Source organism: Elaeis guineensis, chromosome 14 (assembly GCF_000442705.2).
Source record: "Elaeis guineensis isolate ETL-2024a chromosome 14, EG11, whole genome shotgun sequence".
Taxonomy (NCBI): domain Eukaryota; kingdom Viridiplantae; phylum Streptophyta; class Magnoliopsida; order Arecales; family Arecaceae; genus Elaeis; species Elaeis guineensis.
Genome location: NC_026006.2, coordinates 68,664,699 through 68,680,131, shown reverse-complemented (window position 1 = coordinate 68,680,131; position 15,433 = coordinate 68,664,699). Strand labels below are relative to the sequence as shown.

General features: G+C 42.8%; 1 protein-coding gene and 1 pseudogene across 2 annotated transcripts; both read left to right on the top strand.

Moving 5' to 3' along the window:
* The first annotated feature begins 2,446 nt into the window (after nucleotides 1–2,446).
* Nucleotides 2,447–5,146, top strand: LOC140853838 (L-type lectin-domain containing receptor kinase S.4-like; annotated as a pseudogene).
* A 1,300-nt stretch (nucleotides 5,147–6,446) lies between these two features.
* LOC140853750 (uncharacterized) lies at nucleotides 6,447–11,870 on the top strand. 2 transcript variants are annotated; one of them, XM_073248689.1, is made up of 8 exons: nucleotides 6,447–6,599; nucleotides 9,081–9,142; nucleotides 10,506–10,649; nucleotides 10,844–10,917; nucleotides 11,034–11,088; nucleotides 11,159–11,221; nucleotides 11,317–11,444; nucleotides 11,635–11,870. In XM_073248689.1, exons 1-8 carry the CDS (start codon nucleotides 6,554–6,556, stop codon nucleotides 11,708–11,710), a joined length of 648 nt encoding a protein of 215 aa, XP_073104790.1. In that variant the 5' UTR covers nucleotides 6,447–6,553; the 3' UTR covers nucleotides 11,711–11,870. The 2 variants fall into 2 exon arrangements, with proteins under 2 accessions (XP_073104790.1, XP_073104791.1); XM_073248690.1 differs by lacking the exons at nucleotides 6,447–6,599; nucleotides 9,081–9,142 and adding an exon at nucleotides 9,987–10,041.
* Nucleotides 11,871–15,433: the final 3,563 nt, after the last annotated feature.

The window sequence follows — 15,433 nt, the reverse complement described above, 5'->3', positions numbered from 1 at the left end:
TTTTTTTTCCACAATTATTTGTTCACCTTGTACTATCTTTGTACAGTTTTTCTTTCTGATTCAGTAAAATTTGGTGGCTAATGATCCTTTGTAACCTTAGCCTCCACTTCAATCTATAAAACAAAAAAGAAGAAGAAACACTGGCTACAATTAGTTCTTTATTTGATATTCTCTTTTCCTTTGCCAACTTTCAGTCTACTTGAATTCATCAATAGATATTTGTAACCCAGAATATTGCTACATTACTGCAGCATGAACAATCAATACACCAAGGCCCTGTTTGGAAATTGTGGGATTTAGGTTAATCCTATAGGATTTAAGAATCCCAAGAATAAAAATCTAGTAAAGATGGGAATGAGATATTTGGATGATTTAACAGCATACAAGTTTCCTTTTTACAGTCAAACAAAGAAATTTTGTTAAGTAGATTAACTTCGAGTTCCCTCTTGGAATCTTTTATTTTAGTAGTCTAGAATTTTAGGGCAAATCGGTTTTTTTTTTTCCAACTTCAGCACAATAGCGGCTGCTACATCATTACCGGAAGAGATTGAATTCCAAGTGACCTCTACTGTATCATTGATAGAGTCATAATAAAGCCGGGCTCTATTGAATTTAGAGGGGATTTAGGCTGGGGTTTGAAAGGCAAAAGGATCGAAGCATGATCTGAACAAGAATTTGCCAGGGCAAGCTGCTCAGAGTTGGAAAAGAGAGAATCCCCTTCCAGAGAGAATAGAAATTTTAGTCAAGTTTGGCCATAATTGGGAACTCCGTTCGGTTACTTCATGAAAAATCGGCCTTTTAGAAGTAGTAGATCAATTAGTTGAAGGGATTGTATGAGATTAGCAAATATCCAGAAAGCATTTAAGATTTTGTCAAACCATAGAGCAGAGATGAAAGAATGGGTTTCTTTCCTAATAAGATTGAGATGAGCAGCACTCCATCCCAAGAGAATGCTTCCAGCAGAACATTGGGCATCAAGAGAAAGCCACAAATCCACCTGACCTTCTGAGGCGGATCTCAAGATTCTGGGGGAAAACTCCTATACATTTAGTTTAAACGCGAAGAATTGTACACCTATGCATTTAGATAAACCACATTCTTTCATCCACAAGTGCAGATCTTGCAATGCATTTGTTGACACAACAAGCTTTTAGAATAAAAGCTGAAGCCAGACAATTTGTATGCACACATATCGAGGTTTCTAAAATAATCCATGATGTGTTTGGTTATTTATTTATTTATTTTTAATTTTTGATTTTTAAAAAATATTTTTATTTTTTTGATTTTTGCTATTGAGTAAAAATAAAAAATTCAAAAGTATGTTTGGTAACTATGTTGCTATAAAGCAAAAAGCAAAATTTAGAGATGCAGGTGAAGAGCTCGACGGAGGAGAAGGATTCAGAAAGGGAAGGAGAAGGAGGTGAGGAGATGAAGAGCTCGACGAGAAAGAACGGTTCGGACTGTTTACTTTTTGGTTTGATGCTTTAGACGTGGGAAAGTAAAAAAAATAGAAAAATAAATTTTGAAAAGCAACAAATTTTTGTTTTATATATAAAATAATTATTTTGATTATTTTAATTTTTACCTTTTACTTTTTATGGTGTTACCGAATATTATTTTTGATTTTTATTTTTTAAAAATTAAAAATAAAAAAATATATTTTTTTTAATGACTAACCAAATGCATCCTAAGATGTATCAAGTAAAAATGAGGTAGAGCAATCGAGCACCTGCTACCTCGCTCGTCCCTTCTCTCTAGCCATATCTCCTTCTACATGTGGAAGGATGCTGTCTTGGTGAGCTGATACCTGTGCGTCCCCTTAAAACTCCTCATCTCTCCCCCTTTGGTTGGACAAATGGTTGCCTCACAAAATTTGGTATTTTGCTTTCTTAATCCTTTTCTTTACCTCTTTCACTACCCCAATCTCGTTTGGTCCTGCATCACCTCCATTGAAGATAATTAGATTATGGCATAGATTGACCGTAATCCAATGCAGGTATCTCATTAGTTATCATCACATTCTTCCATCTCTGTCATTATATATGATCATGGTATAAATTGGATTTGTGTCTTAGACTTGATCAAAGTATGTTGGGCTAGTCTTGAAGCAGGGCTTCCCGAATGAACTTGGGCTTGGTGTTACAATTTGAGGCTGAGAATGGCCCAAAAATTTGAGGCTTAAAGTGCGACTGCATCAAATCCACACACGCACACACACATATATATCTCTTAGATCAGGCTTGGTGAAACCAGTCGCTGGCAAGTCAATCCGGAGGTTTAGTTTAACAGAAATTATATTCTACTTAGCACGCACCACCATGGCCATGCCGTCAATCGCGGCTATTTGTTTTTGTTGGAGTGTACGACCATGTGGTACATGCGGTCTATATTGTAATTGAACAAGCCATCCTCCCTTGGTCCCCCTCCGGTTAGTTTAGAAAACGCGAAACTTCGGCCTCCTCGGCTGATTAATTTAAATTGACCACGATTTGACGTTGAATCCCTTTGCTCCTCTCCGGCAAAACCCAGCTCCCCTGTACCTCTCCGGAACTCGAATCCTTTCCAATGTCTAAATTACCCGTCTTTATTTCTTCGTGGGCTTTCTTCTCTCTTTTCCTTTCTGTCCACTCCCAACATGAAAGATTCGTCTACACCAAATTCAGGAGAAGTGAAGGCATTGGCGCGGACGCCGACGGAAGCAGCCTTAGCCTGAATGCAGTGGTGGAGATCCATGGCACCGGACTTCTGCAGCTGACGAAAGAGACGAGCCGTCTCATCGGCCACGCCTTCTACCGCACCCCTCTCCAATTCAAGGACACGGTCGACGGCGCTGTCCACTCCTTCTCAACCACCTTCGCCTTCGCCATCGTCCCCGACTACCCCCAGCTCGGCGGCCACGGCTTCGCCTTCGTCATCGCCCCTTCCATAGAGCTCGCCGGTGCTCTGCCCAGCCAATACCTCGGCCTCCTCAACGCCAGCAACGTGGGCAACTTCACCAACCACATCTTCGCCGTGGAGTTCGACACCGTCCAGGACTTCGAGTTCGGCGACATCAACGACAACCACATCGGGATCGACATCAATAACCTGGTGTCCAACGCCTCTGTGTCCGCCGCCTACTACAGCGACGATGGCAAGATGAACGAGCTCAATCTCAAGAGCGGCCAAAACATCCAGGCGTGGGTCGACTACGACGGCTTTGGAAAGGTCCTCAATGTCACGGTCTCCCCTTGCTCCTCCAAACCTCCAAGGCCAGTGCTATCCTTTCCCCTCGATCTGTCTCCGATTCTCCATGACCAGATGTTTGTAGGCTTTTCGGCCTCCACTGGGTTGTTGGCGAGCTCCCATTACCTCTTGGGTTGGAGCTTCGCAATGAATGGTGTTGCTCCATCCCTCAACCTCACCGACGTCCCCTCCTTCCCATCACAACACAAGAAGAAAAACACCACCTTTATCATCATCGCCGCCGTCGGTGCCGTCCTGCTCCTGATCGCCGCCATTGCCGCAGCCTCCTTCCTCTTTTACAGGTTTAAGAACGCCGACGTGATCGAGCCCTGGGAGCTGGAGTGCGGCCCGCATCGGTTATCCTACAAGGAACTGAAGCACGCCACCAAGGGCTTCCGGACCGGGAGCTCCTGGGCTTCGGCGGTTTCGGGAAGGTCTACAAGGGAACCCTTCCGGGCTCGGGCTCTGAGGTCGCGGTAAACGAATCTCTAACGATCGAGGCAGGGTATTCGGGAATTCGTGGCTGAGATCGCCAGCATCGGGCGGCTCCGCCACCGGAACTTGGTGCAGCTCCAGGGCTGGTGCCGGCGTCGGGCCGACCTTCTACTCGTCTACGACTACATGCCCAATGGTAGCTTGGACAAATTCCTATTTTCGGACGAATCCGGGCCTCCCGACCGCTGCTGTCGTGGGCCCAGCGGTTCCGGATCCTCCGCGGCGTGGCCTCCGCCTTGCTCTACCTCCACGAGGAGTGGGAACACGTGGTGATCCACCGCGACGTCAAGGCCAGCAACGTCCTCCTCGACGGCGAATTCAATGGCCGCCTCGGCGACTTCGGGCTGGCCAAGATCTACGAGCACGGGGCCGACCCCAGCACCACCCGGGTGGCGGGCACCCTGGGCTACCTGGCTCCCGAGCTCACCCGGACCGGGAAGGCCACCACCGGCTCTGACGTGTTCTCCTTCGGCGCTCTGGCTCTTGGGGTGGTCTGCGGCCGGCGGCCTGTCGAGTCCAAGGCCGCGCCAGAGGAGATGATCCTGGTGGACTGGGTCTGGGAGCAGTGGAACGCTGGCCGGTGGGCTGAGGTGGTGGATCCCAGTCTGGGTGGTGACTACGAGAGGGAGGAGGTCGAAGTCATCGTCAAGGTAGGCTGATGTGCTCCCACCTGGAGCCAGCGGTGCGGCCCACCATGAGGGATGTGGTAAGGTACCTAGACGGCGGCGACGCGGCTGAGGTGCCGGACGTGCCAAGCCCACCGGCCGACTACGAGGGGTAGGCTTCGATGCCTGTTCACCGTCGAGAGTCTCAGAGTGCTCTATCGCCATCGGCGAGGAACGGACCGGTTTGGTGAGTGGGTCCGGTTTGCCAGGCTCCACGTCCGGGTTCCCACAGAGGAGGACTCTGCGAGCTGGAATTGTGATTTAGTGTGCGGACAGCTGGAAGATGCCGGTCCGTAGACGCGGTCTTCGGACTTCCGCAAAGCAACCCAAGTGCATCCCTACACATCGATAGTCTGGTTAGGAAAACCTGGGTTTGTAGCCGCGGTCAATCAGTCGGGAACCGTCCCGGTTCTAGTATGGATGGACAGGATTGATCCTCTAGGGTACATTAATAATACCATTTTCTTAAAGTGAAGTTTCCTGTGACAATTGCTGTGATCCTTCCTCAACATTTTTTTTTTTTTTGAAAGAAAATAGAGTCTCATTCTGATCGTTCACTATACATGGTGTACCGAAAATTTTATCTTAATCAATTTCTAACCAGTCTGACGTTAACAACTTCTACTATTTTGATGAGTTCACAATTTCGTAATTGTAATTTGTTATTCGCTAACGAACAAAGAGCTGATTCCCTTTGAAGGGTATAGGTTATCTCGAACACATGGAACTTTGTACGATAGCTGTCTCTTTTTATGGATCTTGAGCAAGCCATGCAGCTTCTTCAGCTTAGGCAGTATGGAGAACCGGTTCATGCTTTCATTCTCACATGACTCCGGAAAAAAAAAATTTTTTTTGAACATTTGAGTGTTAGTGAAATTGAGCAATAGAATTATATATATGTTGTATCTTGTAAGATTGAATTCTCAAATTTTCAAATGTCACGTAACAATGAGTTCCAGAATTCCCAAATATTATTGTGATATCAGTCTACCATGAGTAAGACATCAGCATGTTTACTTCTGTGTAGACCAACCTTTGACTGTGATACCCTTTGTCAAGGAGAAATAGGGCATCCAATCCAACTAAGAGAATGTCTTGATATACAGAATTGATTTTTTTTGTCATTTTTTGGTATTTATGGTATAATGATGGAAAGGTTTTTTATGTGCGATTTTTTTTTTTCAATCCAAGTGTCACCTTAATTAAAAGCTTGCTGTTTGATTATGATGATCATCTTAATTTTTTTTCTTAAAAAAGTATAAATTCATGAACCTATACAAAATAACGTAGATAAAAAGTATAGTCATCTATTAATATAGTCATGCATGTTCTCTTTCAGATGCATTTTCATCCTATAATATTTTGTCTTACGATCTTAAGATAAACTATACCTACCAACGAAGACTTGAAAAGGATTTGATGCAAGTCCAACAAAAATGATGACCGATGGAGATATGATTAATATTATTTTAATAAGACAAATAAATATACTTAGGCTAAATAGAATACAAAATTTTAATTCATTGTAACTGCAAATTTAGATGGTGTTTGGTTAGATATTAAAAAAAAAATATTTTTTTATTTTTTTTAAATTTTTTAAAAATAAAAATTATAAAATAATATTTAATAACATCATGAAAAATAAAAATTAAAATAAAAAAATAAAATAATTATTTTATATATAAAATAAAATATTTTATTTTTTAAAATTTATTATTATTTTTTTTATTTCTGTATATTTAAAATGTCAAACAAAAAAAAAATAAAAAGTTTGAATCTTTCTTCCTTTTTTTATCGAGATCTCTATCATTTCCAAACGTTATTTTTTTTCTTTATATACGAGGCATATATTTTTCTTATTTTTATTTAATAATAAAAATAAAAATATATTTTTTAAAAAATAAAAATTAAGAATTAAAAAGTGTAATCAAACGCACCCTTAGTGAGAAAAATTCGACCGTTCGGATTTCATCCACTCCGGCTCAGGTTAGCCGGCCGGCGATATTTTGCAGATCGACCGTTATATGTGCACCGCCTCTGTTTTATTTATTATGTTCTTTTCTGTTGATATACGGTCGAGCGCGGACGAACTTTCTTTTTTTTCTTCCGAACCCGCATACCCCTCTCTATCCTCTGTATTTGCTTTGGGATCGGATTGGTCGTCGGAAATGCCTGTGAGAGTGGTCGAAAGCTCGACGCCTTCACAAGTTTCAGGTCATGGATTTCCTTCACCCTTTCCTCTTTCTTTCGCTCATCTATTGATGTATCTATGAATTTTTTTCCCCCAAGAATCGTATGGATCCTAGGATATATAGGACGTTAGGGCCAGTCAAGAACTGGAAGTAGGTTGGGTTTAATTTTTCTCGTAGTGCTATGTATGTGAAACCCTAGATTGTTAGGGTTTGCACTATGAGACTGGAGAAATTTGCTTCCGGTTAAACCCTTTCGTGCATATATCTAATAGAATTGTCTTTGTCGAGATGGTTTCAACTTAAGATTGTTATTTTAGCTGGAGCCTTCGGGATTTATTGTTCCTGTACGCGGAAAGATGAAAGGGGAAAAAAAAAGGATTCTGTTGGAAAAGTGGTTTTCTATTTGGTAAAATACATAAAGCGGCGATACTTAAACACTTGATGGGATTCTGTTTCTTGGTTATGAAATTTGAAGGTGGTTTAAGTCTGACTGCCGTCCTTTGGTGATTAGAACTCGTCAAGTGCAAAGATTTCTTGCAATGTTAGTATGTCGTAACCTAAAATTTGCTTATTTGCATGGTTTGATTAATTTTGTGACTGAGGGGAGATGATTAAGTCTGGTTTTCGTTGCTCTTATTGGGAAAATAATATTTTATATACCTCAGATAGAGTATTTATTGTGATTTTGAATGTTTTGAAGGAAAATTTACTCATTGGCTATATCTATCTTGATTTTCTAGTGATACTTTAATCTCTTGAGCGCATCCAGATGCATATATCAGTTAAATCATTTTTTCCAATTTATTCAAAATGGCTTTTTTTTGCATGATGTTCTACTTTTTGGGCACTAAAGAAATTGATTAAGTTTGCTTTGTTACATTAAACGCATATATTGTACTGTATTATAAAAAATGACACTTTTTGAAGTTCAAAATAAATTCCCATCTGACTTGACTGTCCGCATCATTTTTGATCAATGATTGCTATTCAATTTTGTTTTCAATTTATAACAGATTATTTTCTAGTAGCATATCTGTGTAGCAGCCCCCACCCCCTTGCTCATCAATAATGTTGTAATTTCTGAATGCCCAACTATCTCTTTGTATTTTGATTTTTCATGACAATAATAAATGGACATTCCTGTGGCAGCATGATGCTTAGTTCATGCAGTGGGAATTCTACCTTAAAATGTCACTGAGTGTTGTCTTGCCCAGATGGCTAGACCATGGGGACCAATAATTGTGAAGCCATGCACTCGTTTAGTATATTGCTCTAATTTATTTAAAACCTTTTTTTAAAGAAGGGCTCTAATAGATTTATTTCTATTGCTCCCCAGCATTTGTCTTTATGTGCATCTCACATTTCATCTTACTAGTATATGTGTATGTATAAGGTGTTGTATGTTATGGAACCTTCATCCCTAAATTCAACCTAGTTCTCTTGTGGATTGGCTGCCTTACAACTTAACCATGATGACCAGCCAAGCGTGAGATGTCATCATCCATATGTTCTTTTTTCTGTCCTTACCTCCAATTTAAATATATTTACCCACTAAAATGACTCGTTTCTTGAATCTTGGAGCTTTTCTTTTTCTATTGTCAATATCAATAAAAAGTTTTAACTTTAGGGAAATAAGTGCAATGTCTCTTCTTTACTTTATGGCTTTAGATTGCTAGAATTTCAGAAAGACTATTTTTCCCCCCTCTACTGTTTATTCTTTTTACTATATGAGCTTTGCAAATCCAAGTGGCCTTGGTGCTTCATTTGCAATTTGGGTGTCAAAATTTTATGTTAAAGCTAGTTCCAGGACGTACATTTAAACTACCAAAGGCATAATTTCTTGAAATAGTTGCCTTGTAGGGACAATAAAAATGTAAAGTGAAAGGTACTAAATGGAAAGGGCTTTGCTTGCATTATTAGGTATTATTAATGAAAAATCTTAGATATGGTCGATCCTTTTAGGACATGTCATGCAGACTGTAATGATTTGTGTACTAAGTCTGAAATAACATGTATTAAGAAGAGGTTTATCACATTATGTAAAATTTTACTTGTAGGTGCCTCGTAAACATAAGTGACTTGTTTACCAGGATGCATCTTACTGCTTTCGTAAGTCATCTGAATAATGGTCTTCAATCCTTTCGGTTCTATTGCTTTTGTAGTTATTATGTTTGAATTCTTTGTCGCAGAAGTTGGTTTATTGTTTATTGTTCCTGTGTGATTCTTGAGTTGGCTTATTAGACATTCATATCTATATACATTTGTAGATGCTTACATATATGTGTCCATGTAGGAAGCCCTAAGTTCATTAGATATTCTAGTGCTTAAAGTGTATAACAAATATGTTCATCTGATATCATTCTTATGTTTTCTACCTCTTCTCTGTTGTTCATTATCATGCTACTGTATTTAGAGCTCACTATTCTAGCCATGTGCATGTCTTTACATGCTTTCTTTCATTAAGCTCATGTAATACTGTACTGAAGAAAAAAAGCTTGCTCAGGACAAGATGCGAGTTCTGGACATTCTCTACCTCCTCGTTGTACACTTTTGAATGTTGGACGGGTAAATTCTTTCATTTCTTGACTAATATGTTTCTTGTATAACTACAGTCAGTGGATAACTTTTTGGTGGCTTTTAATAAACTAAGATACAAGCTAGCTCTCAAGCTGTAGCATTTGTTACCAAGAAACATTAAAATGACCCATGTATTATACTATTATACTACTAAAGAACATTCTTCATAATTGAAATTTACTTGACTTTACAATGCAACATTATGATTCATGTCGCATTTTCAATCAATCAATTAGGAATTATGCACATGTTTCATTATTCAGTTACTGCTGTGCATGAGGAAATGAGGTGGGAATTAGCTTCGTCAAAGATGTAATTGTCTATGTCTTGTCCAGTGGTTTATTACATTGATCATGAGGGCATGTGGACATGAGTTTGCATCTTTACTTGAAATCTAAAATAAGTAAACAATATTTTCAGATGACCAGATTGGATTATGAGTAAATCACTTCTTGTTTCCTACCATGAACTAGTTCGAACTTCCTCCTTCTATCTTTTAATGTGCTCAAAATGTGCATCCGGACAAGGAATATGACTAATGGTGTGGATGCACGTAAGTGACGAAAAGCTTGATATGACACCTTTTTTTTAATATTTGACAATGCAAGATACCATAAATAACTGGAAGGAAAGAAACCTTGGAGAACTACAACAAAGGCACGGTACACCTGGGACATCAAGGTGAGATACTAATCTAGGTAAAATTTTGATTCAGACAAAGTGATGCAAGTTATGGTGATTCACATCATTAATGTTCAATATTATATACTTATGCTATAACAGCTTAGGTTATTTTGGATAACTAGCTTTTGATGAACTTTCATGGTTTCAGTGCTATGAGAGAAGGCAAATCATAGCATATGATGCTTATTGGATATGCATTCCAGGTTGTTAAGCATTCTAAAATTATATTTTTGTGCTACTAACTAATCTAAGCGAGAAGGTAGTATTTTAATAATATTGATAGGAAAATAAATGAAACATTCATTTTTAAATAGTTTTGTTCCTAAACTTATTATCACTATAATGTTGTTATTAGCTTACTGATTGATGTGCTGAAATATGAAGCAATACATATTGAAGGTAGATTGATGCATCTCAATCGGTTACATTCATGCTGTAAAGTACATGAACCAGTCTTCGTCAATACAAATAAATTGTTCCTATAATTGTTGTCCAGAGCATTATCTCTGTAAATATTCCTTCTACATTTATATTTATTATACTCTTTTATCGATGTCTGCTATCCTTTTTCTCACAATACATCATAGGCATGGATGCCAAAATGTTTAATGTGTTCCACTGCTTTTTAACCTACTTAGAATTACAGTGACTAGCTTTCAATGCCCAGGCTTTTGCTGGAACTCAGAATGTTTCAAGTTTACAGAAAGATGAAGCATGGAAAGTTAATGTACAGATCCAAGGATGTGATTTTGATCATGGTTATTTATGTGGTACAATGGAAGCACTCAACGTTCCTCTAGCGGACACACCTGTAAGTAATTTTACTTCCCTGGATTTGAAAATGTTTTTTCATTTTTAAATCCACACTCTGGTGGGAAGAAATTTAGTTGAGTTTGATTCGGGCCTTCAATTTTTGTATCTGTCAGTAATTTAAATAATTTTATTGTTTTAGGAATTAGGAAAGCTCTGATCAGCTGTTCTTTCTCTTTTCCTTTATATTTCCAGGTAGTTACATTCTGGGAGGGAGAAATTGTGGACACTAAAAACTATACATTTTTCACTGGCAAGTGGGAAGCGACGTATGGCCCCGTTTTTCTAGCAGTTCCTTTTATATTATTAACAACATTTTAGGGCTTTGTATAAGAATATTTTTATACTCTTCTCTTAATGAAGTTAGTTGTGGGTTTTCGTATAGGCCAGAGGATGACATAAGGCACTGGTCCAAGTTTCCATCTTTTGCTCCACTTCTGGTAAGAGAACCCTAGTCTAAGTTTCCATCTTGGTGGTTCAGATGAAGAGGGCTATTCTTTCTCCCTTCAGAGCCAGGTTGAGGCTGATGGTGGTAAATCTTTGGACCTGAGCAACTACCCATATATATTTATGGTATTATATTTACTGAACCTCTTCTCCAATTTCATCTTAGAGGATTACACTCATTCTATCAGCAAGATGATGCAGACTTACATTGTGTGTTGCAGAGATGGAAGGAGCAGTACTTTGTCAATGTTGGAGTAGATTGTGGCTTGACTATTGCTGGCTTCTACTATGTTTGCTTTTCCTGCAGTGATGGCTCTATTAGTGGCTTTTATTATGATCCAAACAGTAGGTAAGCTTCAGGCCGTTTCTTTTTTGTCTGCTTCTTTATCCCATTTTGACATCATATCTCTAAATAATGGCTTTTATAATCCTCTGTAAATAAGATCTTCTTGTTTCTACATGGTATGCATTTTTTATCCTTCCAACACAGAACAGATGTTTTGATTTTGTTTTCACAAAATTTTGGTTGTCACCTGCAGCCCATTTCAGAAGCTTGAACTAAAGTGCAGCAACGAGCTCTTGGGTTTCACTTTTTCTTCATATCAGTTACAGTGAGCCAATTTTCTTGTTCATAAAAGATACATATGCTTTAGTTTCTGATTACTGTAACAGTTCAGGCAGCTGATATTGTTTAAGCTTATTGATATTTGGACAGCACTCTTATGTCAGTGAATGATAACTGTAATTAAAAGCAGTTCATCTCCTTAACTGGGCATCTCTAGTTTCATCTTTTACAGTTGTGAAGAATGACCACCATACGTGTCCGATCAGCCTAGTGACAGACAAGTTCCTATTGGTATGTTTTGATATGAAGTATGAGCCTGAAACGATTTTGGCCATCATTAAAGCTGCAAAAATATTATTAAGCTACAACTGTGAGAATTGATCGATAGTGAAATTAATATGTTGTTGTATTAACTGATGTTAACTGTTATTAGGCATTGCATAATTTTCAATATTTAGACAATACATACGAAGAGAACAGAAATTTAATATCACTGTATCACAAAGCTCCCACTGGCATGCAGCGTATTCGTTTTCCATCACCAGTCAAGGGGAGTGTCTGGGATCTTGTCAACAATTATTATGTTTGGAATCAGATGGTTTGCCATCGAATTTCTTTTTGTGTGCATAAATATGTATTAGCTGAAGAGAGAATTATGACGGTCGAACTACTTAAACAGTGGATGGCTTTGCTTGAGGATGTTGAGGCAGCTTCCATGAAATAGCATGTACAGACATGTTATGGGAATACAATGCATGCATGTGGTTGCTGTATCTGCACTGAGATGCGGTGGAGATGAATTGCTGCACTGACATTATGCTGTCTCTCGTCCATCTGATCGTGAAGAAATTGATATGTGTTGCATGTGACAGATCTTTGCTTTGATGATGTCTTAGAAGGTTATGCGGGGAGAGAGAGAGAGAGAGAGAGAGAGAGAGGATGGTGACTTGGATGGTGAAGTATCATAAGATCATGCAGTCCCTTGTTATGGGATGAATTCTTCTGCTGCCGCTCCTGTCCAGAAAACGTTTGGACACAGAGACGTTACATCGCTGTACTGCAGATAAATATCCAGTCATCAGCAAAAGGCTGAAACATTATGCCCGAGATCTGGGGTCATCTTAACCAAGGTTTACAGGCACCGCTTAAATATGCACCAGACTTTTTTAAAAAACAATTACAATGCAAGGGTCATTGATTTTGACCTGTTTCAGAAGCACCTGCTTTTGGCTTGTATGGCTCGTTGTTTTTTTGCTTTTGCAGCATATATGAATATTATTTACATATTGTTGCGGCCAATCGCCTCGTCGTCTGATCGCCGGGAAGCGTGCACCTGCAAAAGGAAGTCCGCACTGACCGGAGGCGGCTCCGGCGGGGACCCTCCGACGGTCAAGTCAGAGAGGTGACTGGGCAACAGTGAAATGCAGACAGAGAGCTCTGAGAGGGAGAAAGAGAGAGGAGCGAGCCTGCGTATGTGGGAGAGACGGGCGGATCGACCCTTTGCACTGTTGCCTTCCCCGGTATATATAGTGGAGCACGGTATGGCGCCGTCATTAATGGCGCGGACAAGTGAGGAACTGTCAACTCACTGTAGGCTGTCAGAGCCGCCGTGAAAACATCATGTCGCCGTGTAGCCGTCTAATCACCAGGGTTGACCCGGCTCTCGGCGGGACAATACCCCTAGGTAACTGTGCCGCGTGTCCGTGTCAGAGCTGACAACGTCTGGCGGCCGTACGGCAGTTGGTGGAGTCGGCCGACCCAAGGTCGGTGGCCAACAGAGTGGCGTCGGGCTCCTCCGTCGGTCGGCGAGCTTCAAGTGGGTCGGCTACCGGACCTCTGGGTTCAGTCGGTCGGGAATAGACCGTGGAATGGCCGTGGTTAGCCGCTGATGGCGTCCGTTGGCCTGCCGCCCGACTTACGATCGGCCAGTCAGAGTCGTTCGTCGGGCCGTCGGTTAGTCGGTCGGGCCGCTAGCCGGTCGGGCCCTCCGATAGTCGGTCGGTCGGTCGGTCGGTCGGGGCCCCGAGGTTGGGCCCTCCGATAGTCGGTCGGTGGGTATCCCCCAACAGTTGCCCCCCTCCACTCCTAAGTCGGGTGGAGAGCTGGCCGGTGCCTTCATTCGGGTAGCAAGACCGGACGACTGGGAGTGGATTTGTCGCATGTGCAGATCCGACCGTACCGCCGGCTGATCCGTTGTCTGACACCTCACGAACCCCGAGAGATCCGAACGTCTAGTCGATGCCAGAAGTCGCGCCAGCGTCCGGTGCCGGACGCCGCGTCTTGTCGTCGCCAGCCGTCACGTCGGTGTCAGAAGATCGGGTGCCGGACGATACGGCGTCAGTCGATCGGATTATTCGGCGCCGATCGTGGGTGAGGCGTCCCATCGGGAACGCGGACCGGCGCGGGCGGCCGACTGCGGAGCCAACCCCCGCGCGCCGCGTGTCAAGGTGGTTGGCCGGCGCCCGCTCCGGCATTTAATGCGGGCGGTGCGGGCGTCCCGGGGCGAAGCGCGCCGAATCTTTAGCCAATCGGCGGGCGCCACGCGTCGCGCATCTGGAGGACTTTGGTCGGCGCGGGAGCATCTCGGCCGTCGGTCGGCCCTATATATATAGGACCTCCCGGACCCTGACCCACATTTGCCATTTGCTGGGGAAACTCTGTCCGGGCGATTTCTCGGTCGTCGCGGGCAGAGCTCTTCTCTACCTCCGGAGGGTCCATCGGGTTCGTGGTCCTCCTTCCCCTTCTTGCTTTCTTCTCTTCTTTCTCTTCTTTCGGTTCCTGCACAATGACCAGGAAACCGACTCAGGGAGCTCGGTCGGGGAACCCGACCGACGACACCCGATCGGCTCCGGAAGATGAGGCCTCCTCGCTTTCGGGGCCGAACGTCGATCAGCTTCGGGAGCACTATCGCATCCCGGAGCAGTTTCGGCTCTATGCTCCAGGGGCCGGCGGTCGGGTCAACAACCCTCCGCCCGGCGACCTGGCGCTGTATGTTGAGGACCTTCGTGCGGGTCTTCGACTTCCGATTTCGGAGTTCGTCCGGAATCTGCTTGATTACTACGGACTCTGTCCGGCGCAACTGGCGCCGAACTCTATCCGGCTAATCATTTCTTTCGCGCTGTTGTGTCAGCTCTTGCCGACCAACCCTCGCGTTTCCCTCTTCCGGGCCTTCTTTGTGCTCTGACCCCACCCTAAAGCCCGAGGGTGGTGGCTCTTCAATCCCCGGAAGGGTCTTGCTTTCATAACCGGTCTTCCATCGTCCATTCATGGATGGAAGAATCAGTTTTTCTTTGTTTCCTCTTCCTCCTCTTGGGGCTTTCCTTCTCGCTGGGGTGTACCCCGAACTGAGGCCAACGACAACAGTCGGGTCGACGTGGACGACCGGGAGGACTTCCACCGACTCAAAGATATGTCGGTCCCGAAGCAGAGGGAGCTTGTTACCGAGCAAGCTCTCTATGATGCTGGCCTGAGTCTGGTCCCCCGAATAGGTATCGTCCGATTCCCCAGCTTTTTCTTTTTATTCGGCTTTAGGGTAGTTCTGGTCCGGCCTCTGACATTGGTAGGTTTTGCAGGGACACCGCCGAGGATGAGGCCGACCGACGCCGAAATTCGTCATTTTGCCGCCGCGAGGAAGAGGCCAGCGTCGGGGGCTGGCCCTTCGCGTCCTTCCAAGAGACCAGCTCCAGTTCAGCCGACCGTGGAAGCGTCGGCGACCGAGGGGTCGGAGCCAATCATAGCCCTTGCGGCTCCGACCGTCCGAGTCGAGGAGAGGC